We start from the raw sequence: 23856 nt of genomic DNA, 5'->3' as shown, positions 1-23856 counted from the left end.
CTTACTGAGCTATTTGCTGTCATTTTGATAAAATCAATGTCTCCCCTGCTGCAGATCTCACCGTTATACAAAGATCATGAATATGCTGGACTACTTGACAGCAGCCGAGTAGTCCTGTAATGATAAGCTCCTGCTGATTAAACGGTGATTTTAGCAAAACTACACTAAGCAGCCCAGTAAGTGACACATTGCAATCAGTATCTTTGCCCCTACCTTTTGCTGCTCTCAAATCAGGTATCAAAAACCTGGTGACAGATTCCTTTTAAAGAAAGGATGACAGACTCATGTGAAAACATAAGTTTTTGGTTTTTTTTTAGAAAAAAAATATATTTTTTTGTTGTAAAACAAATAAAATTTATTTAACTACCAGTCAATGATCCCTTTAAAGCGAATGACCCATTCTATACCGCACTTTCACCTTTTGGCTCACATTTACTTAGCAGTTTATGCACAGTTATAGCTTAAAGAGAACCTGTCCCCAGATTTGTTGACTATAAGCTGCGGCCACCACCAGTGGGCTCTTATATACAGTATTCCAACATGCTGTATATAAGAGCCAAGACCGCTGTGTAGAGCATAAAAATCACTTTGTAATACTCACCTAAAGGGCCTGTGGGTGTGTGGTGCAGACTGGTCGGATGGGTGTCTCCATTCTCCAGGTGCGGTGCCTCTTCTTTCGGCCATCTTTGTCCTCCTTCTTCTGAAGCCGGGGTGTATGACGCATCCTACATCATGCACACAGGCAGACATTGAGGTCCTGTGCAGGGCAGATCAAAGTATTGTAGTGCGCCTGCGCCGGACCGGCGAGTGTGTATGACGTAGAACGCGTCATGCATCCAGGCTTCAGAAGAAGGAGGACAAAGATGGCTGAAAGAGGAAGCGCCGGTACTGGAGAACGGAGACACCCATCCGACCAGTCTGCACCGCACCGCCCCTTAGGTGAGTATTATAAAGTGATTTTTAATGTTCTACACAGCGGCCTGGGCTCTTATATACAGCATGTTAGAATGCCAAATGAATTCCTGGTGACAGGTTCTCTTTAGAACCCCCAAAAGTTGCAAATCACAGGATGCCCCAAATTTGCACAAGAGATGCAACTTTTCTTCTTTATTCTTGTCTGGACTACTACAAGTTTCTACTGATCGGTCTCCCTCTAACCAAACTGTCTCCACCCCAATCTATCCTGAATACGGCAGCCAGGGTCGTATGTCTGTCCAGCCATTTCACTGATGCCTCCACCTTGTGCCAGTCATTACACTGGTTGCTCATCTGCTGCAGAATATAACACAATCTTATATCTCTCACCCACAAAGCTCTCCACAGTTCTGCACCACCCTATATGTCCCACCTATTGTCTACTCCCCAAAATCCTACAGAATGTAAGCTTGCAAGGGTAGGGCCTTCTTCCCTCTGTACCAGTCTGTCTATTGTACCTTGGATATATATTCTGTATGTAACCTCTTCTCATGTACACCATGGAATCAATGGTACTCTATAAAAAATAATAATAATTCCTCATCTCTGTTTATCACCCAACCCATCTCCTCCATTACTCAACTAATCTTAGACTGCTCCATAATCCAAAATCTGAAATCCAAACCTCACACCTCCGTTTCCAAGACTTTTCTCTTGTGCTGCGCCAGTTTTCTAGAATGCACTACCCTAAACAATGTGACTAATATATTCCCCATGTTTTTAAACGTTAAAATCACATCTCTTAGACAATCTTATCTCAACTCACTAACCTAACCCTCCCCTGTTCCTGCCTTCTAAATGCCAATCATAACCTTCTCTCCTAATCATCTGTTCTCACATTCTCCATACAGACAATAGCTTGGTGAACTATGTGTTCCTTTTTGTTGTTTTATTGTAGATGCCCCCGCTGCAGAATAGGTTGGTGCCATATAAATAAAATGTATTATTAAAAAGTCCTGAATACAAATCTGTGTGGAGAGGGGGATCCCATATGCAGTCTCTGGCAGGACAGAGACAACTGGCTGTACAAAAGGAGGAAGGGGAAGTAGATGCAGAATAGAAGCTGAGCTGATACCTGGATACACATCCAGCCTGTATTACTGAGAGGGTTACTCCCATGGGAAAAAAATCTGAAACTTGGTTCAGTGCATATCAGCGGGTCTGAAAATGAATGGAGTGAAGACTGTAGATTGGAATTTAGTGCAATTTTATTAGCTAAAGGTAACCACTAACAGTCAAAAATAATGTTTAACATGTCAAAGGTGTCCTTTATATACAGTCTAAGTGGCAAGTTTGTGAAACGTAGAAGAATTGCCACATGCCCTAAAAATGTCATTGTCACATGCATACTGGGAAACGGCTAATAGTGCAATTCCCTAATGTATGTGGTAGCTGTAATCGGCAGCTTTCATTTGGAGGATGCATTGCCTTTCATTTCCATCCGTTTTGTCTGTCATCCCTCTGCTACCTGGTGCGGTTCTTTGATCAGCCGCTTATGTGCAGAAACTTCGCCATGTATTTATATCCTTAGTAACTTTATAACCCCTGCAGAACTCTAACTTTCCCCTTTGAAAGCCAGAATGAAAACTTCATATCATTAAAACAATCCTAACAAGATGGTGCTTTATAAGAGAATAATGAGTCTCCAGGCAGGACTCTTTGTACTCGCCGACTCGCCGGAGCGGTGATTACAGAGCTTAATACACATTATTAAGCGCCGGTATTACACAACAATTTTATAATGACGGTGGCGCTACCTGTTGGGCGCTCTGCGAATGGGAGTCTTTGGGGAGGCAACAAAAACAGTATCAGAAGGGCTTTAGAAAAGCACTTAACCAAAGCGCTCTACTACTCATAATGATGTAGTAATTAGCGCAGTCTGTAAACTAGATCAAGCCGCGACACACACGCTCTTTGTCAAGTGGCGGCAATTTTCGTTAAATTAAGAGTAGATGATCGTGGTTTGTCATATGGCGGATGGATGGGATACGAGTATGTGATGCCTTCTTGTAGAGTAAAGTAAGATTTCCATCACCAGGGTCAGTTTGGGGTACCCTAGACCCACCTGAGGACACGATCAGGGGTGCCCTCCCTCCATTTCCAACACACCACGGCCACTTATAATTCCATGATAATCTTTGCTGTCTGGATCACACACACCGGACAGATCACCATTGAGATCTAATAGACTATTTGTGGTTTAATCCACAAGAAAAAATTCTCTAATGATGCAATCTACAAGTATATCATGGATAAATTGATGGCAGATATTAGGGTTTTAGGTGTTGGGCCTACAATACTTTCAGTGCCACGTGTGACTCCCTCCATTGAGGTCTATATGAGCTATGGAAAGATCTATAACTCTCAAAGACTTCCACCTCCTCATTGCAGTCTACCTCCTTCAACTGGCAAGTGGAGGTCCTCGGTAGGTGAGTGGCGCACTTATAACACGTTTGTGACATATTCGGTAGGATTTTTAGGGTGGGAAAACCTTATCAAACCATAAGGGCTCATGTAATCATCTATAAAACTTGTTCCGAGTATGGCGCCCAATGCACAGACTGTCCGGGGGTCTCCTGACACAAGCACAACAGCCTCACTCAGTCCATGTAATGGCACCCAATGCACAGACTGTCCTGGAGTCTCCTGACCCAAGAGCAACAGCCTCACTCACGCCGAGCCAGACCGCATACACTGACTGTCCGGGGTTCTCCTGACTCAAGCACAACAGCCTCACTCACGCCGAGCCAGACCGCATACACTGACTGTCCGGGGTTCTCCTGACCCAAGCACAACAGCCTCACTCACGCCGAGCCAGACCGCATACACTGACTGTCCGGGGTTCTCCTGACCCAAGCACAACAGCCTCACTCACGCCGAGCCAGACCGCATACACTGACTGTCCCGGGTTCTCCTGACCCAAGCACAACAGCCTCACTCAGTCCATGTAATGGCTACAATGCATAGACTTTCCGGGGGTCTGCGGACCCAAGCACAACAGCCTTACTCAGTCCATGTAATGGCTACAATGCACAGACTGTCCGGGGGTCTGCAGACCCAAGCACAACAGCCTTACTCAGTCCATGTAATGGCTACAATGCATAGACTTTCCGGGGGTCTGCGGACCCAAGCACAACAGCCTTACTCAGTCCATGTAATGGCTACAATGCACAGACTGTCCGGGGGGTCTCTGGAGCTGAACGTGACACCCTTATAGGAAAAATGCAATAAATAACAATCAAAACTTAGTAGGTAGCTTAAATTGGTAGAGAGAACACAATCAGCCCGCCAATTTAAAATACAAAAAAAAAAAAAAAGATGAACACTGACAACTCTATTAATAGAAAAGAAAAAAGCGATGGGTCTTGGTAAATTTTATTTTTATTCCCCACTTGTAGAAAAAGAAAAAAAAAACAAAAAAAAAACTATACAAGTTGATGATCGCAGTGTATACGGTACAAACAAAATAAAAAAAAAAAAAAAGAAGAGGAAATCCTACCTCCCATCCTTCCATCTCCAGGCCCTTCTTTCCATACACATCATAGATGGCTCTTGACTGAGGATCACTAAGCACTGCAATAAAAAGAACACAACACAATATTGAACAAAAAGTAAATACCTCAAAATAAAATCAACATTTTGTAAAATTAAGGGTTAATTTTTATGAGCTTGTAGTGTTAAGTGGGGAAATTGCATGGCTAGCAAATCCCAAATACATACATTTTTAAGTGGCGTTTGCCGATGCACTGGTGCAGCAAAACAGTTACAATCCTCTGTGGGGATCACTGTGAGGTGTGTGTATATGTGTGTGTGTGTGTGTATATGTGTGTGTGTGTGTGTGTATATATATATATATATGTGTGTGTGTGTGTGTGTGTGTGTGTGTGTGTGTGTGTGTGTGTGTATGTATGTATGTATGTATGTATGTATGTATGTATGTGTGTGTGTGTGTGTGTGTGTAGGGGCAAATATGCTAGTAAACTCATCAGCAGTATGAGATTTGTGGCAGCCTGTATTCTGTCCATGGAGCAGCAGATGCAGGATATTATAAAAGAGTTCGACTACAAGTGATGCCACAATAACGAATAACGTTTGGAACACCATTCTAAGTCTGAACTGGGTGCAAAAAACCTAAAAAAACATCACTATGGAGAGATAAGGTATGCACACCAGTGACTATGGAAGGGGAATACATGGAATAGCAGAAACTGCTGTGTGAATACTGACTTGAAAAATCCAATAGCTATATGAAGAGTGAAAATGTGAAAAATGGAATCTGCATTACTGCCATGAACATATGAATCAAGAGAAATTTAGCTACTGAATTGATCAATGCAATAGAGCCCCAACACTACGCCAAAGTATTTCTCTACGTTGGGGTCCCTAGCTTGTGTGTGTCCTCTCATGCAGTTAAAAAACTTACCGTGTATGGGAAGCTGAGACCCAGGCTATTTATGCGTATGATATGGATTGGCAATAGGTGTGTGGGGAGGGTTCACAAACGAAAAACTACTAACAAAACAGAAACACATTTTCACTCTTCATATAGCTATTGGATTTTTCAAGTCAGTATTCACACAGCAGTTTTCCATGTATTCCCCTTACATAGTCACTGGTGTGCATACCTTATCTCCCCATAGTGATGTTTTTTTAGGTTTTTTGCACCCAGTTCAGACTTAGAATGGTGTTCCAAACGTTATTCGTTATTGTTAGTAGTTTTTCGTTTGTGAACCCTCCCCACCACACCTATTGCCAATCCATATCATACGCATATATAGCCTGGGTCTCAGCTTCCCATACACGGTAAGTTTTTTAACTGCATGAGAGGACACACACAAGCTAGGGACCCCAACGTAGAGAAATACTTTGGCGTAGTGTTGGGGCTCTATTGCATTGATCAATTCCCTACAAGTGATGCCACAGACCGGGTGTGACTCTCCAAGAAAGTGCTACAAACCCTGGGGGCCCTCAAGTTGTGGTGGGAAAACTAACTAGCAGCAAGACAGCCTGTATTGTGCTCATGGAGACCAGATACAGTCTGTTACAAAAACAGCTTGATCATGGACTAAAAGAGATGATGGCATATATAGCATGTAATAGGGCAGCGATGTAACATTTTGGGGGTCTGTCATTCCTGGCAAACTACAACTCCCAGCATAAAAGCCTATATTCCGTTCATACAACAGTATATACAGTCTGTCATAAAACAGCTTGGCCAGTCATGGGTCAGAGTACGAGACTCTCCAGGGTTGTAATCTAAATCTTGGTGGTTCTCTAGTTGTTGGGGAACAAACTCCGAATATGGCAGCCTGTATTCTGTCTATACAATAGTATATACAGTCTGTCATAAAACAGCTTGGCCACTGATGGACTAAATGTGATGCCACAGTGCGGGACACTGCGCAACTCTCCAGGGTTGTGGTCCTAATCTTGGTGGTTCTCAAGTTGTTGGGGGTTAAACTCTGGGCATGGCAGCCTGTACTCTGTCCATACAATAGTATATACAGTCTGTCATAAAACAGCTTGGCCACTGATGAGCTAAATGTGATGCCACAGTGCGGGACACAGACCATGGCAGCCTGTATTCTGTCATCAAACAGCAGATACAGTGTCATAAAACACCACGGCTGTTGTAATTACGTTAGATGCCACAGGCATTGCGCTTCTCTATAGGGCAATGATCAAGATATTGGGGGTGTCCCAAAATGCATCTACCCCCTAATAGGTATCTGATGAGGATGAGACCACTATGTTTTGGAATCGCACTTTATGCAAACATAGGTTTAGCACGAATTTCTAAAAATAAATAAATGTTTCATCAGTAGAAGTATATTACTTGAAATATACAAAAAAAATATGCAAGAGATAACATAATAGAGAAAAAAAATGAAAAGAAGAAAGGAGGAGGGGCAATGACAGATAGCGGCGGTATAATCAGAGCGGCTGTTTAGATCAAAACCACTCTGCAAATTGATTTTTGAATATCTGCCATGCACGGGTACATTACGCCTGATAAGAATGTATTGTCTTTACATTAATTTATCATCCGCCGCACTCTGAAGCTGTTGGGCTCAGCCATTAAAAACACATTTTAAGACACGATGGTGAAACAAGACTCCTGACGCACTCTCACCGCTCTAAACTTCAGGCTGTGGTACACGATGTACCTCCGCCTAATTAGAAGCGAATGACTTGTGTGTTTTCTGCATCAGACCTTGCTAGTACACGGGAGATCGCAAAAATTAAAAAAGTACAAAAGCAGTGAGGATTCAATCCTGGCGACCATATGTCAAAACTTGGGGAGGGAAAGTGAAATCTAAGCACCACTTAAAGCGAAGTTCCAAGATTTAATTTTGTGGAAAGCTACATAGAAAAGTTTTTACGAAGTTACCCAACTTTGTGTTTTTTACTACTGTACTTTTTTCAAGTCGATCCCTCTATACACAATCAAAGCTGCATACGAAATTCTGTTGCTCGCCTTTGGAAACAGACAAAGTAAGACAGCAGATGAGAGATTCAGTGAATGAATACATAACATAGCTCTAGGTGTGATTGGAGAAGCAAACTATGGAAGTCCAAGGTAAGGAGGAGTTTAATGGAAGTGCGTGTGGTTGACCTCGTTTGTTCCATCAGCCCCATAGACACAGGATGAAGCGGCAGAGGGCATGCTCAACCACCGCAGGCTCCACCACCGAGCGGTCTTCATTCACAAATGGGACCCCTATACTGAGGATTGCCAGATATTTATAAATAGGAAAAGTGATAAATGGCCATTTTGGGATGATCCCTTTAAGGAGGTGATGGCACTTATCTCCCTATAGATAAAATAAGAGACCTCATCATAAAGGGGCATCCATTTCAGCTGAGACACAGGCGGAAAATGCTTTAAAACTGAAACATTTGTGGAACAACCACAAATACAATAACTGTATGATAAATGAGGGTCCGATGTTCAGAAAGAGGGTTCTCTGATCCGGCAGGCATCCATCCTCCAGTGAGTAAAGAGCTGGTGATCCATGTGCCGACTCTCTCGATTCATTGCCCTAGGAAATCTGAGCACAGCCTGAGGTGGGAGCCGCATCTATCAGACATTTGCTATGGATATGCCAGAAATGATTCTAGAGAGTCACCCTGTTTAACAAAACAAAATTAACATCTTTTAGTTGCTGCAATTCCAGTTCCACCAATCTATGTTTACAGGGCTGCAGTGGTAATGCCGAGGTAGATGGCATGAGACCACCAAGGACAGTGATCAGCTGGCCACGTTTTGAAGACAGTAAGCCACAACTACAGCCCCAAAAACGAAGAGCTGGGAGAATCATTGGGGTAATCCCTTTTCAAAGGCAACCTTTCAAAACTCGTAAGCTACCAAACCATCTATTTGATTGTGTAGCCCTTTAAAGGATAAGCAAGCTTATCCCTTTATGACCCTGAAGCGATTCTCTAGCAATGAGGAATCACGTTTTGAAATTCTGCACAAATGTGTCTGGGGTGTGCAGATGCACTTACAGCTCCTCAGCCGTATGCTGTTCTCCCTGCTGTGTATGGGAACCAACCAGAGAAAAGTGGCACTAGGCAGGGAGCACAGCGTGAGGCTGAGGAGCTGTAAGTGCATCGTCATCTCCCAATACACTTACAGCTCCTTATCTGCATGCTATGCTCCCTGCTATGTATGGGAACCAACCAGAAGAAAGTGGAAGCACAGCGTGTGGCTGAGGAACAGCATGTATATAGTCATCACCCAATACACTTACAGCTCTTCAGCCAAACGTGGTCCTCCATGCTGTGTATGCGAACCAACCAGAGGAAAGTGATGCTAGGCAAGGACCACAGCGTTAGGCTGAGGAGCTGTAAGTGCATCGTCATCCCCCAATACACTTACAGCTCCTCAACCGCATACTATGCTCCCTGCTATGTGTGGGAACCAACCAGAGGAGAGTGGGAGGAAGCATAGTGTGTGGCTGAGGAACAGCAAGAATATAGTCATCACCCAATACACTTACAGCTCCTCAGCAACACACAGTCCTCCACAGTGTATATGCAAACCAACCAGAGGAAAGTGATGCTAGGCAGGGAGCACAGCGTGAGGCTGAGGAGCTGTAAGTGCCTTTTCATCCCCCAATACCCTCACAGCTCCTCATCTGCATGCTGTGCTCTTTGATATGTATGGCATACAATCAGAGGAGAGTGGGAGGCAGGAGAACGGGAGGGAGCACAGTGTGCAGCCAAGGAGCAGTAAGTGCACAGTCATACCAATACACTTACAGCTCCTTAGCCGCACGCTGTGCTCCCTGTTGTGTACAAGAACCAACCAGAGGAAAGTAGTGGTAGGCAGGGAACAAAGGATGTGGCTGAGGGGCTGTACGTGCATCGGCACACTCCGTATACACACACACACACACACTATATTATATATATATATATAAAATATATATATATATATAAAATATATATATATATATATATATATATATATAAAATATATATATATATATATATATATATATATATATATATATACGGTGTATATATATATATATACATACATATATATATTACACACACACACACATTATATATATATATATATATATATATATATAAATAATACATATATAAATATAAACATACATATACAATACAGTGTAATTCATGCTCCTGTTATACACGTCATATATAAGAATGTATATATTATAATAATGTATAGCTCCAATTTCTGCATTATATACAAGTCAACTTTATAGGGAGTAAAGGGACTTATTCACTTCCACTGCAACGTGTCTCCATGCATCAATATGTGACTTGTCTGGCCTTTGAGTCCACCTCTGAAGTCACCAGGTTCTTTGGCCTTTTCCCGACTGTCTATAATAGTATCAGACTATAAGAATCAGGACTACAAAAACAAAATAACTACCCAAAGACATAAATGATGATAGTCCCTTGGACTGGTCTATATAAGGTTTATGAAAATGTATATAAAGGGGCACTTCTACGGGCGCTCATCTTAAATTTAGGTTTTGGATTTCTGCATGATGATGAAAAATTGTTTAAAAGAACTGAAGTCCTCAGTGGTTGATACCTTTTAATGGCTGACTGAATAGATGGTAATAATAGCAAGCTTTCGAGACTACTCAGGTCTCTTCATCAGGCGAAGAGACCTGAGAGTCTGGAAAGCTTGCCATTATTACCATCTTTTCAGTTAGCCATTAAAAGGTATCAACCACTGAGGACTTCAGTTCTTTTAAACAATTTTTTATCTCTACTGGCTAACACGGTACAAAGATATATTTTACCTGCAGGATGATGAAAAGTGTGGGAAAAGGACGCTATGTAGCAGATCACGTGATAACAGAGAGAGCTGCAATGTGGGCGGAGACAGAACACTTTGCAGCCAATCATATAGAGCTAAAGATAGCAGCAGCAGAGGAGTGTGATGATATTGAAGGGCAGCAGTGACCTGGGTGATTTTATTACACTGACTCATTTGTCATGTGGTAAGAAGGATAAAAACCTCCCCAAAAACAATAAATGATAATTTGGCCACAATCTGCACTCTATTTACTAATGCCAAATTAAAGGGGTAGTGTCTCTTTAAGTTTGGACAACTAACCCCTTTATATTGACAATTCTTCGCTACTACATAGAAAAGTCTTTGCTTCCCCCGCAGCCGCTGACCTTCACACTTCCGGCTTTTGTTTTGGACAATGCTGAAAAATCGGTCTCAGCGTATAATCTCCGACTGATAATTAAAATCTACAACAAAACACTTCACTGGCGACAACCATCAGGAACCTGACGAAAAGCAAATACTATTGATCCCGAGAAACAAGACTGGAGCTCCCGTGTCTGCTCTGTACATAATCAGCGAATCTTCAATGGCTTCCACAGAATCTGTGTTATGGGAACCAAGAGGAGAATATTTTTTACATTGTTTTTCTTGTTCTATGGGTCTAAAATATCCAATATTATCGTTACTATAGGACTTTGCCTAATAATTTTCAAGTCTTCCCGTATAAATTGCTCCATCTGTCATTATTCCATACCGAACCCCAACATCCTCTTTACGGAGACTCATTTCCCCCAGTACAATGGGAGTCTCACTCATGGTTTAGTTTTATAGAATTATTCTGTACGTGTAGTAATAGAAATCAGACTTTGGAACGTCTTTTTAGTTAAAACGGGTTTGATTGGAAGACGAGTCAAACAAGTAGAGTTACAGTATAGAGCAAGGTAAAAAAAAAAATGAAACAAAAAAAAAAACAATAAGAAAAAAGAAAGAAAGAAGAATGAGCAAGTAACAGTGAAATAAATACTTTGTAATTTTTGGTGACCGAAATGAAACCAGCCCTACGATCAGCTTTGGAAGCCATGGCTAGCTGTGTAAATAGCCTTCATATTGGCGCTGATTCATTAAAGAGGTGGTTCACCACTCAGTATTAGGGACCACATCGCTGTAAAACTCATAGCGAAGGCTTTTCTCAAATACCTTGTCTGCCTCCGAGTGGTGCTATTGCAGTACGTTCATCCCCTTCTCATGACGCCCGGGCTCCGTGACCTCTCAGAACTGGTGAGGTCACGTCAACTTCCAGTTGACCCGACATCACCGAGGCGGCCCCAGTCTTCCTGAGGAATTGAGCTGTGGGCGGAGTTTCCCGCTCGTCACAACCCAGCATCTTGCACGCTCGCTCTTTCGCTGCAGAGTGCGGCAAGTAGGAGTGATGCTGGGCTGTGATGTGCAGGGAAACTCCGCCCACAGCCAGTCACTCAGGAAGACTGGGGCCGCCTCGGTGATGTTGGGTCAACAGGAAGTTGACGTGACATCACCGGATGCAAAATGTCACTTGATGGGGATGAGCGGACCACAATAGCACCACTCAGACGCAGAATGTGCTACACAAGGTGTGAGGCAAATCCCGGGATATGAAGATGAATTATGACTCCAGTCATAATCCCTCATCACTCCCTGGCAGTGCCCCCTCCCTTCTTGTTCTCAGTGTTCCACTTACACCTCCATGGCCATGTCCTGTGATATGGAAATTAGGTGGCTTGGGGACAATGGACACAGGATGACTCCCTGCCGTGACCCTGTAGTGGGGGCTGCTAGCTAGTTAGCAAGGCTATGGAAATAGCCAGACAGAACGACTCCAGTAAAAAATGGTTCATATCTCGCAAGCCATATTTCCGATAAATACGGCAACCATAAAAATGGTGTCTCCGCATGCGGACGATGCCGGCACACCCTTTTTATGGGAGCAGGACATTGGGAAATGCCCCAGGCGTGATATCAGCCAATGGGGAACTGGCAGACAGGTCATGAGTCCCCTCGTTCTGTAGCTAAATTCATAACTGTCACAATGAGAGCATTGGCGTCCGCCTACGACGCTCCCAGGCAAAGTTATGGCCCATATTCCATGTTGTGGATTGTCCATAACTCAAGCCAGGGGTGGAGCAGTGCTCCCTCTGAGGTCACTAAGGTAGGAGGGGACCTGGATTTGCCCAGGTTGATAACCCTACTTCGGCCATTTTCCAGGGTTCTTTTCGCTGGGGGCACGTGTAGGAAACATCTGTGGGAAGGATCCTAGAAACCTGGGTACAGCGCCCCCCTGTGGCCAGACGCAACAAGGTAACTGCTGGAACTGTGTATGCCTGTTTGTAACCCATGCTTTGATTGTAACTGTACTCTGACATATGTATATTCTGTAGATTCCCTATTGTATATATTGTAGTTTCTAGTGTGCTTTAGGCTGATTAAATTATATAATTAATCTTGGGCTGTTCTGTTATCTCGATCTTGAATCCCACGTCTGTGTGTTCGGCTAATAGTTACCGTAAATCGGTTGGTGGCAGCGAATTGTGCCAAGGATTATTGTGGGGAGGCCAGTGAGATTCGGGGAGATTTTATATATTCCGCCCGCGGAGGTCGGGGGAATATATACCTTACTCTCACCGGGGACCCTTCAATAATCGGCATAAGTAGTATAGCGGCCTCCTGGCTTATGGTCGGGCAATTCCATAATTGGCCTGACTATAAGAGGGGCGCTAGAGAGCGCGTCACGTGCTCTGTCTGTCGGTCGGGAGGTATAAAGGAGGGGTGACCCCCACTTGTTACCCCCCGATTGTGACGTACTGGTAGCCAGCGCGGGGGATTTCTGAGTGACCCCCCCGGTGGTTTGTGACATACTGGTGGCATAGCGGTGGGATCGAGATAATAGTGTGTGTGAGTGTGAGACCCATACTCCCAGACACTAAAGACTGCCTGCAGCAGCTGTGGCTGCTGGGGTCTTCAGACTAGCTCAACACTAGAGTGTCAGAGTGCAGATACTGTAAGGTGTGTGGAGGCATCAGGTGTCAGTTCTGTGTCAGTGACCAAAAGTCTGCAAGAATGGCTGATGGCACCAGGAGCAGAGCTAGGCAACTGGCCAATGCTAAAGCAGGAGCCGAAGAGAGGGAGGACGGTGCTGTGGACAGTAATGAGGAGGTTGCCCACGAGTCCTCCAGGAGCCCGACGCCAGAGAACAGCTCTGCAGAGGACATCGCACAACCTGGCACTGCTGGACAAAATGAGGAGGAGCTCGCCCAAGGGTCCTCAACGAGCCAGATGCCAGCCCTCCGCTCTGAAATGGACAGTGAATCACCAGGCTCCGCAGCGGGCCGCAGATCACCACGTGCCATTCCACCGAGCCTGGGAGGCTCGGATAGCCTTCTTCAAATGGCTATGGCCCTTCTCCAGGCTGGAGACCAGAAGGGCTACAAGGAACTCCTGGCAGAGCGCAGGGCAGAGCGGCAGGCAGCGCGTGACGCTGAGGCTGCGGAGCGGCACGCAGAGCGTGAGGCTGCGGAGCGAGAGCGGCAGGCAGCGCGTGAAGAGCGAGAGCGACAGGCAGACCGTGACTACCAGCTGCAGCTAGCTCAGCTCCGGCCCTCATCAGCCACATGTGACCTTCGAGACACCAAACTTCCAAAGGTCCGTGTTGAGGACTTCCCAGTGCTGGAGAAGGATGGAGACTTGGACTCTTTCTTGACTGCTTTTGAACGGACTTGCTTGCAGCACCATCTGGACAAGGACCAGTGGGCCAAATACCTGACCCCCCGTTTAAGGGGTAAGGCCCTGGATATCCTTGGGGACTTGCCTGCTGAGGCAGATCAGGGCTACGACACCATCAAGCGGGCCCTGATCCAACAGTACAACCTCACTCCAGAGTCCTACCGCAAGAAGTTCCGGAGCCTACAGAAGGGACCAAAGGACTCCTGGGCTGACCACCGGCGGGCACTTGCCCGAGCTGCCGACCACTGGACCCAAGGCCTGCAGCTTTCCACCGGACCGGAGATCCTGGACTTGTTCATCACGGAGCAACTCTTGTGGAACTGCCCTGAGGATCTCCGCCAGTTCATCCGAGACCAGAAGCCAAAGGGGTCCACGGCTACAGCTGCCCTTGCCGATGACTACACCAACAACCGGGCCCCTGAGGCCAGGAGAGCGGCCACCAGCAGCACCTGGAGAGGGGGTAAGATGAATTCTGCGACTGCCCCACCTGCCCCTAGACTGCAGGGGGTGTCCCCCTCAACTCCCCTCTCCAGGCCCGTGGCGGAACCAAGACGGTGCCACCAGTGCAACCTACCTGGACACTTCAAGGCCATGTGCCCTCAGCGTCCCAAGGCCCCGGCTCCGTCCCCGTCCCAAGGGCCGCCCAAGGTGTATTGTGTGGGTGGGGGTGGTGGTAGGTCCCTGGACAGCTTCCAACCTGTCACCGTCGGCCGGTCTGTGACCATAGGACTGCGAGACAGCGCCTCGGAGGTGACTCTGGTGCGGCCTGAGATGGTGTCCCCCCAAGACTTGATCCCTGGAAAAACCCTCGCTGTCTCCGGGATTGGAGGCACTGACCCGGCGCTGCCTGTTGCTGACATTTATGTGGACTGGGGCGCAGGGCGGGGGGTGAGGGAGGTGGGGGTAACTGATCGGATCCCTGCAAACGTGCTACTTGGGACAGATTTGGGGCAGATAACCTCCCAGTTTGGGCCCCCCCCAAGGGCTGAACCTTCAGCCCGTACTGACATGACTCCTAACAATGTTAATGTGTTATCTATGAATGATGTAAGGGAGGAGGGAGTGAACTCTGATATTTCTGCTTGCATAGACACCATAGACACACACTCAGCTGCAGCTGTGACAGGGGAGGGGGTCAGAGAAAGGTGTGACAATGCCTCTACAAGTAACCAGCCTGTGAGCTGGGATCTGTTGCCCTCTGCAGGGATAAGCAGAGAGCAGGGTGCTGCAGGGGGAGGACCAGTGTGTGGGGTGGGGGCTACCACAGCAAATGTGGGGTCCCCAGAGATTTCACAGCGGGGTTCTGTTGCTGCAGGAGGGGAACAGGCAGGTGAGATTGGGGCCGGTCCAGGAGCGGAAGTGCTCCCAGGTAAGATCTCGGTGCATGGTTCCCCCACAACCGGGGTGTCAGGAAGCCAGGTAGGTCTGCCTGAACCGGCGACTTGGTCAGGAACGGAGGAGGAGCAGGCACGACCCACGGTCGCAGCGGCTGTGGCCGCTGTCACCCGCAGTGGGAGTGCTGGAAGCCAAGGGGCCTCCCGGAGGTCCGATAGCTCTTCCCCTTCTGACCAAGTGGCAGCCGAGTCAGGTGGAGGCCAGGACACAGGTCCCGGGGTACTGACTGAAGATGTGACAGTCTCGTCGATTCTGGCCACATCTAGTCAGGGGTTTCAGGCAGCGTTAGAAGCTGACGACAGCCTGAAAGCTCTTAAGGAGCAGGCGGCACAGCCTCCCTCGGACTCGGACCCGGAGCGAGTGGTCTGGGACCAAGGACGGCTGTACCGGGCCACGGTCCAGCAGGGTTCACCGGAGGCGTGGCCCCGGGACCGACAGTTGGTGGTACCCTATCCGTTCCGGACGGAGTTGTTGCGGATCGCACATGAGATTCCGATGGCCGGACACCTAGGGATCGCTAAGACCAAGGCCAGGTTAAACCAGCGTTTCTACTGGCCAAAAATGGGGGCCGATGTGGCTGCCTACTGCCGTTCGTGTGAAACCTGTCAGAGAGTGGGGAAGGCGGGGCCACGCCCCAAAGCCCCACTGGTATCTCTGCCAATCATCGATGAGCCTTTCAGGAGGGTGGCTGTGGATCTGGTCGGCCCGCTGGCCATCCCCAGCAGCTCCGGGAAACGCTTCATACTGACGGTAGTGGACTATGCCACCCGGTACCCAGAAGCAGTGGCCTTGTCGTCCATTCGGGCTGACAAGGTGGCCACCGCATTGCTGGAGATTTTCTCCCGAGTGGGTTTTCCCCAGGAAATGCTCACTGACCGGGGGACCCAATTCATGTCCCAGCTGATGGAGGCCCTCTGTAAGCAAGTCCAGGTGCGACATCTGGTGGCCAGCCCGTACCATCCACAGACTAATGGCCTGTGCGAGCGGTTCAATGGCACCTTAAAGCAGATGCTTAAGATGTTGGTCGACTCCCATGGGCGTGACTGGGAGCGGTATCTCCCACACCTGTTATTTGCTTACCGGGAAGTTCCACAGGCCTCAACAGGATTCTCACCGTTTGAGCTCCTGTACGGGCGACGTGTGCGGGGCCCCCTGGCTCTGGTGAAAGAGGCTTGGGAAGGGGATTTGGCCACCCCTGGAGTGTCGGTTATCGAGTATGTCATGCGCTTCCGGGACAAAATGCAGGCCTTGACGCAACTGGTACACGACAATATGGCTCAAGCCCAGGCCGATCAGAAGCGTTGGTACGACCAGAACGCTTGTGAGAGGACCTACCAAGTGGGTCAAAAGGTGTGGGTACTGGTCCCCGTACCACAGGACAAGCTTCAGGCAGCCTGGGAAGGCCCATACCTCGTGTACCAGCAGCTCAACCCTGTAACGTACCTGGTCACCCTGGACCCTGCCCGTGGAAGGCGGAAGCCCTTCCATGTGAACATGATGAAGGCACATCATGAGCGGGAGGCATGTGCGCTCCCCGTGTGCAACCTGCCCGAGGAGGGAGAAGCGGAAACCCTCTTGGATATGCTAGCCCAGGTTAGGGCAGGCGGATCCATTGAGGATGTGGAGGTTGGCCACCAGCTCTTGGAAGACCAACGGTCCCAGCTGTGGGCCACCCTCCTCCCCTTACGGGGGTTGTTTACCAACCAGCCCGGAAGGACTGACTTGGCTGTCCATCACGTGGACACTGGGGATCATCCCCCGATCCGGCGTTCAGCATATCGGGTCTCCCTGGAGGTGCAGCAACACATGCGCCAGGAGATTGACGAGATGCTGAAGCTGGGGGTGATCCAGGCATCCAACAGCGCTTGGGCCTCGCCTGTAGTCCTCGTCCCTAAGAAGGACCGAACCACTCGGTTCTGCGTGGACTACAGGGGGCTCAATGCGGTCACGGTCGCCGATGCGTACCCAATGCCACGCATCGATGACCTGCTCGATCAGTTGGCCGGGGCTCAGTACCTGACCATCATGGATCTGAGCCGGGGATATTGGCAGATCCCCCTGACTCGCAAGGCCAGGGAACGCTCTGCCTTTATTACCCCATTTGGACTGTACGAGTCCACGGTGATGCCATTCGGGATGAGGAATGCCCCTGCCACTTTCCAGCGGATGGTCAACACCCTGCTCAAGGGACTTGAAGGGTACGCGGCCGCGTACCTGGATGACATTGCCGTCTTCAGTCCCACCTGGGAGGACCACATAGAGCATCTAGCACAGGTGCTCAGGCGGATCCACCGGGCAGGTTTGACCATCAAGCCGGGAAAGTGTCAGCTGGCCATGAGCGAGGTCCAGTACCTCGGTCACCGGGTAGGTGGGAGAACACTGAAGCCCGAGCCTGAGAAAGTGGAAGCCATCGCATCCTGGCCCACCCCCAGGACCAAGAAGCAGGTGATGTCCTTCTTGGGGACCGCTGGGTACTATAGGAGGTTTGTTCCATGCTATAGTAGCCTGGCAAAGCCCTTGACGGACCTCACCAAGAAGAAGCTGCCCTCTGCAGTCGATTGGACAATGGACTGCGAGACAGCCTTCCGGGCCCTAAAGGACGCCCTGTCCAGCCCGCCCGTGCTACAGGCAGCCGACTTCACGCGGCCGTTTGTAGTACAGACCGACGCCAGTGACTTCGGCCTCGGTGCGGTGCTCAGCCAGGTGGACTCTGCGAGCCAAGAGCACCCAGTCTTGTACCTGAGCAGGAAGCTGTTACCAAGGGAAGTTGCCTATTCCACGATGGAGAAGGAGTGCCTGGCCATAGTGTGGGCCCTGCAGCGTCTGCAACCCTATCTATACGGGCGCCACTTCATCGTGGAGACGGACCACAATCCCCTCAGCTGGTTGCACACCGTCTCTGGGACGAATGGGCGATTGTTGCGATGGAGCCTTGCGCTCCAGCAATACAACTTCACCATTCGCCACAAAAGGGGCCGTGACCACGGTAACGCAGACGGGCTGTCCCGACAAGGAGAGGTCGCGGACGGGCGCACGGGGGAACACCGGAGTGTGCTGCCCCCTAGCGCCCTCAAAAGGGGGGAGGTGTGAGGCAAATCCCGGGATATGAAGATGAATTATGACTCCAGTCATAATCCCTCATCACTCCCTGGCAGTGCCCCCTCCCTTCTTGTTCTCAGTGTTCCACTTACACCTCCATGGCCATGTCCTGTGATATGGAAATTAGGTGGCTTGGGGACAATGGACACAGGATGACTCCCTGCCGTGACCCTGTAGTGGGGGCTGCTAGCTAGTTAGCAAGGCTATGGAAATAGCCAGACAGAACGACTCCAGTAAAAAATGGTTCATATCTCGCAAGCCATATTTCCGATAAATACGGCAACCATAAAAATGGTGTCTCCGCATGCGGACGATGCCGGCACACCCTTTTTATGGGAGCAGGACATTGGGAAATGCCCCAGGCGTGATATCAGCCAATGGGGAACTGGCAGACAGGTCATGAGTCCCCTCGTTCTGTAGCTAAATTCATAACTGTCACAATGAGAGCATTGGCGTCCGCCTACGACGCTCCCAGGCAAAGTTATGGCCCATATTCCATGTTGTGGATTGTCCATAACTCAAGCCAGGGGTGGAGCAGTGCTCCCTCTGAGGTCACTAAGGTAGGAGGGGACCTGGATTTGCCCAGGTTGATAACCCTACTTCGGCCATTTTCCAGGGTTCTTTTCGCTGGGGGCACGTGTAGGAAACATCTGTGGGAAGGATCCTAGAAACCTGGGTACAGCGCCCCCCTGTGGCCAGACGCAACAAGGTAACTGCTGGAACTGTGTATGCCTGTTTGTAACCCATGCTTTGATTGTAACTGTACTCTGACATATGTATATTCTGTAGATTCCCTATTGTATATATTGTAGTTTCTAGTGTGCTTTAGGCTGATTAAATTATATAATTAATCTTGGGCTGTTCTGTTATCTCGATCTTGAATCCCACGTCTGTGTGTTCGGCTAATAGTTACCGTAAATCGGTTGGTGGCAGCGAATTGTGCCAAGGATTATTGTGGGGAGGCCAGTGAGATTCGGGGAGATTTTATATATTCCGCCCGCGGAGGTCGGGGGAATATATACCTTACTCTCACCGGGGACCCTTCAATAATCGGCATAAGTAGTATAGCGGCCTCCTGGCTTATGGTCGGGCAATTCCATAATTGGCCTGACTATAAGAGGGGCGCTAGAGAGCGCGTCACGTGCTCTGTCTGTCGGTCGGGAGGTATAAAGGAGGGGTGACCCCCACTTGTTACCCCCCGATTGTGACGTACTGGTAGCCAGCGCGGGGGATTTCTGAGTGACCCCCCCGGTGGTTTGTGACACAAGGTATTTGACAAAAGCCTTCCTTATGTGTTTTACACCGATGAGGCCACTAATACTGAGTAATAAACACCCCTTTAAGACGGTCTTATACCACTTGTGTCTTGCAGGAATAAGATGCATGAAATTCATTAAAATGTGCACAACACTTACACCATGTTCCAAATTATTATGCAAATTGGAGTTAAGTGTCATAGCGAATAATTTTTTTTTTCTTTCAATGACACTCATTGCTGGTATTGTGTCTCAGGGTTCTTTGGATCACTGAACTCAATCTCAGATACCTGTGATAATTAGTTTGCCAGGTGAGCCCAATAAAAGGAAAACTGGATGCTCCACAATATTAAGCAGGCCACAGTTGTCAAGTAACATGGGAAAGAAAAAGGATCTCTCTGCTGCCGAAAAGCATCAATAGTGCAATGCCTTGGACAAAGGATGAAAACATTAAATATTTCACGAAAACTTAAGCGTGATCATCGTACTGTGAAGAGATTTGTGGCTGATTCAGAGCACATACGTGTTCGTGCTGATAAAGGCAGAATGCGGAAGGTTTCTGCCAGGCAAGTCCATCGGATTAAGAGAGCGGCTGCTAAAAAGCCATTACAAACCAGCAAACAGATATTTGAAGCTGCTGGTGCTTCTGGAGTCCCTCGAACCTCAAGGTGTAGGATCCCTCAAAGGCTTGCTGTGGTGCATAAACCTACTATTCGGCCACCCCTAACCAGCGCTCACAAGCAGAAATGGTTGCAGTGGGCCCAGACATAAATGAAGACTAATTTTCAAACAGTCTTGTTTACTGATGATTGTCGAGCAACCCTGGATGGTCCAGATGGATGGAGTGTTGGATGGTTGGTGGATGGCCACCGTGTCCCAACAAGGCTGCGACGTCAGCAAGGAGGTGGAGGAGTTTGCTTTGGGTTGGAATCATGGGGAGGCATCTGGTAGGCCCCTTTAGGATGTAACTTGGCCTGTTAGGATGTTTTGGATTTAAATAGCTTTTTATTTCAGTGAATGTGACCTCCTAATGCTGCAAATTCCACAAATGAGCATTTTCAGTTCTTTAACCCCTTCAGCCCCCGGGCACTTTCCGTTTTTGCGTTTTTGTTTTTTGCTCCCCTTCTTCCGAGAGGCGTAACTTTTTTATTTTTCCATCAATCTTGCCATATGAGGGCTTGTTTTTTGCGGGACGAGTTGTACTTTTAAATGAAACCATAAGGTTTACCATATATTGTACTGGAGAACAGCAAAAAAATTCCAAGTGTGGAAAAATTGCAAAAAAAGTGGGATTGTACAATAGTTTTTGGGATATTTTATTCACCGTGTTCACTATATGGTAAAACTGATGTGTGGGTATGATGCCTCAGGTCGGTGCGAGTTTATAGACACCAAACATGTATAGGTTTACTTGTACCTAAGGGGTTAAAAAAAATTCACAAGCTTGTCCGAAAAACGTGGCGCACGTTTTGCGCCATTTTCCAAAACCCGTAGCGTTCTCATTTTTCAGGATCTGAGGCTCAGTGATGGCTTATTTTTTGCGTCTCGACCTGACGTTCTTAACGGTACCATTTTTGCACAGATGCGACGTTTTGATCGCCTGTTATTGCATTTTGCGCAAAATTTGCGACGACCAAAAAACGTAATTTTGGCGTTTGGAATTTTTTTGCCGCTACGCCGTTTACTGATCAGATTCATTGATTTTATATTTTGATAGATCGGGCATTTCTGAACGTGGCGATAGCAAATATGTGTGTATTTTTGTATTTTTTTTAACCCTTTAATTTTCAATGGGGTGAAAGGGGGGTGATTTGAACTTTTAGGTTTTTTTATTTTTTTTTAATTTTTTAAAACTTTTTTTTTACTTTTTTTTTTATTTTACTAGTCCCCCTAGGGGGCTATTGTGATCAGCAATCCGATCGCTCTTCACTATCTGCAGATCTCAGCTACAGAGCTGAGAACTGCAGATTTGCTGCTTCACTTTCAATGACGGCTGTATTCCGGCATTGAGAGGAAGTGACTCATGTTAGCCACAGGCGTCATCACATGACCCTGTGCTACCATGGCAACCGCCGAAAGTCACGTGATCATGTCACGTGACTTCCGGCGGGGGCGGGGTAAGTCACTGTCATGGCGGCGCCCATATACATATCGCTGCCAAGACTTTGGCAGCGAAATGTAAGGGGTTAATGGCCGCGGGTGGAAGCGATTCCACCCGCGGCTAGCAGGCACACATATCAGCTGTTGATAACAGCTGATATGTGCGCGTCTCGCCGCCGCCGACCGGCGGCAGGGGGCGGGGCTTACCGGCACACGATCCATGACGTATTCAGTACGTCATGGGTCGTTAAGGGGTTAAAACATAGAAAATGTTTAGAAACTCTACTGTGCCTAATAATTTGGAACAGCGCATTTTGAGTTTTTTTTAATTTAGAAGATTATACTGTTATCATTGGGAGGTTTCTTCAATAAAATTCGATGTATACTCTAACGGGTGATGACTTTTATTACACTGACTGTCATTTGCACCAACCATTTAGGAAAATTAGAGAAAAATATCATTTGCATAATAATTTGGAACATGGTGTATAGGGGTGGTCCGAAACTAATACTGATTGTAATCCTATATACCTATTTATTTTAATAATTTAATCTCTTTTCTAACATACTTTAACTAAAAAGACCCTATAGTTCAGTTCAGAGTCCCCAGTGCATGCTAGGATAGTCAAAGGAGTCACCATCGGTGGGCAGAGACTGTGGTCACCGATACAGTCTCTGCCCCCTCCCTAAAACAGCCATCAGAGACGTCCTCTTCAGGAGCTGGGCTCGTCCCCGCTCTGCTAAGCATGCGCCAGTTCTTAATTCTGACGTATGTAGATACCACGATCTTAGCACGTGTATCCAGCTCCAGGCAGCAACAACATTTGTTAGGATAGCTCCTCAGATCCAGATGATGGCTACCGCGATCGCAGTGTGTGTATTCAGCTCCAGTCTCTATAGTCCATTCATGGGCGACAGATCTGCGCCCCCCCACGTCACAGCACCTACTCACTGATCAAACATGTGGCTTATTGCTCTCCCTCTCCTGAGGGAGCCCCATGGATGGGCAGAAGTACTGACACCCATCCCCATAAGCATCTTCTACATGTAGTTCAAAGTATGCACAAGGTTCGAGAAGCCCAGTCTGACAAGTTGTGTATTGAGGAAGCCCCCAGCGGAGGGGAATAAAAATGTTGGATAATGAATCCTACTGGTCCATGAAGGCAGGCTGGGGTTGACTTTCTATTACAGGGAGAACTATGGCTTAATGGAGGCCCTTGAGACATTAAGTCAAGGGCATCTTAAAGGGAACCTGTCACCAGTTTTTTCCCTATTAAACCAAAAATATCACCTTCTGCAGCTCCTGGGCTGCATTCTAGGAAGGTGCACCTTGTTGCTGCCCTCCCCCTTGCAGACCCCTAAAAGAACTTTATAAAATCTTACTGTTTCCTATGCAACTGAGTTTGGTTGGCCACAATGGAGGGCTCAAATTCAGCTCCTGTCCCCCCTCCTGCCACTGTTTGCCGTCCCCCAGTCATAGAATATTAGAGTTAGAAGGGACCTCCTGAGTCATCTAGTCCAACCCCCTGCTCAACCCAGGATTCACTAAATCATTCCAGACAGATGTCCATCCAACCTCTTTTTAAAGACTTCCATTGAAGGAGAACTCGCCACCTCTCGTGGTCGCCTGTTCCACTCATTGATCACCCTCACTGTCAGAAAAACCACAAAAAACTACATCAAAAAAACACCAAAAAGGAGCCAAGACAAATGATATGTGCACACACAGAATGTGGTGAGCCTTCCTCATAAAGATGGCTGCAGCCGAGGTGCAAGATGCTGATGTCACAGCCACTCAACCTCCACATTAGGGGGGAGGGGCGGCTGCTTAGCATAAGACATGCACACTAATAAGGCTTGCACTGGGAGCCCATCATATAATGAGTGAAATGCACAGTGTCTGAACTGTGACCTATAAATGACGCCAGAAACCCAGGTCAGGCGGGCAAAACAGCACTATATAAGTGCATCTCGCACGGATACACG

At 47.6% G+C, this 23856-nt stretch overlaps 1 protein-coding gene across 1 annotated transcript in view; it reads right to left on the bottom strand.

Moving 5' to 3' along the window:
- The window catches only part of DNAJC11 (DnaJ heat shock protein family (Hsp40) member C11), a 209611-nt gene that overhangs the window by 117068 nt on the left and 68687 nt on the right, over positions 1 to 23856 (bottom strand). The window contains exon 3 of the mRNA XM_075328892.1: positions 4475 to 4548. Coding sequence (XP_075185007.1) covers positions 4475 to 4548 — 74 coding nt within the window. The remainder of the gene's footprint in view (positions 1 to 4474; positions 4549 to 23856) is intronic.

The sequence above is a fragment of the Anomaloglossus baeobatrachus genome, chromosome 11 (genome assembly GCF_048569485.1).
Source record: "Anomaloglossus baeobatrachus isolate aAnoBae1 chromosome 11, aAnoBae1.hap1, whole genome shotgun sequence".
NCBI classification, from domain to species: Eukaryota; Metazoa; Chordata; class Amphibia; order Anura; family Aromobatidae; genus Anomaloglossus; species Anomaloglossus baeobatrachus.
The sequence above is the reverse complement of the archived record's forward strand: the minus strand, read 5'-3'. Positions and strand labels throughout refer to the sequence as shown.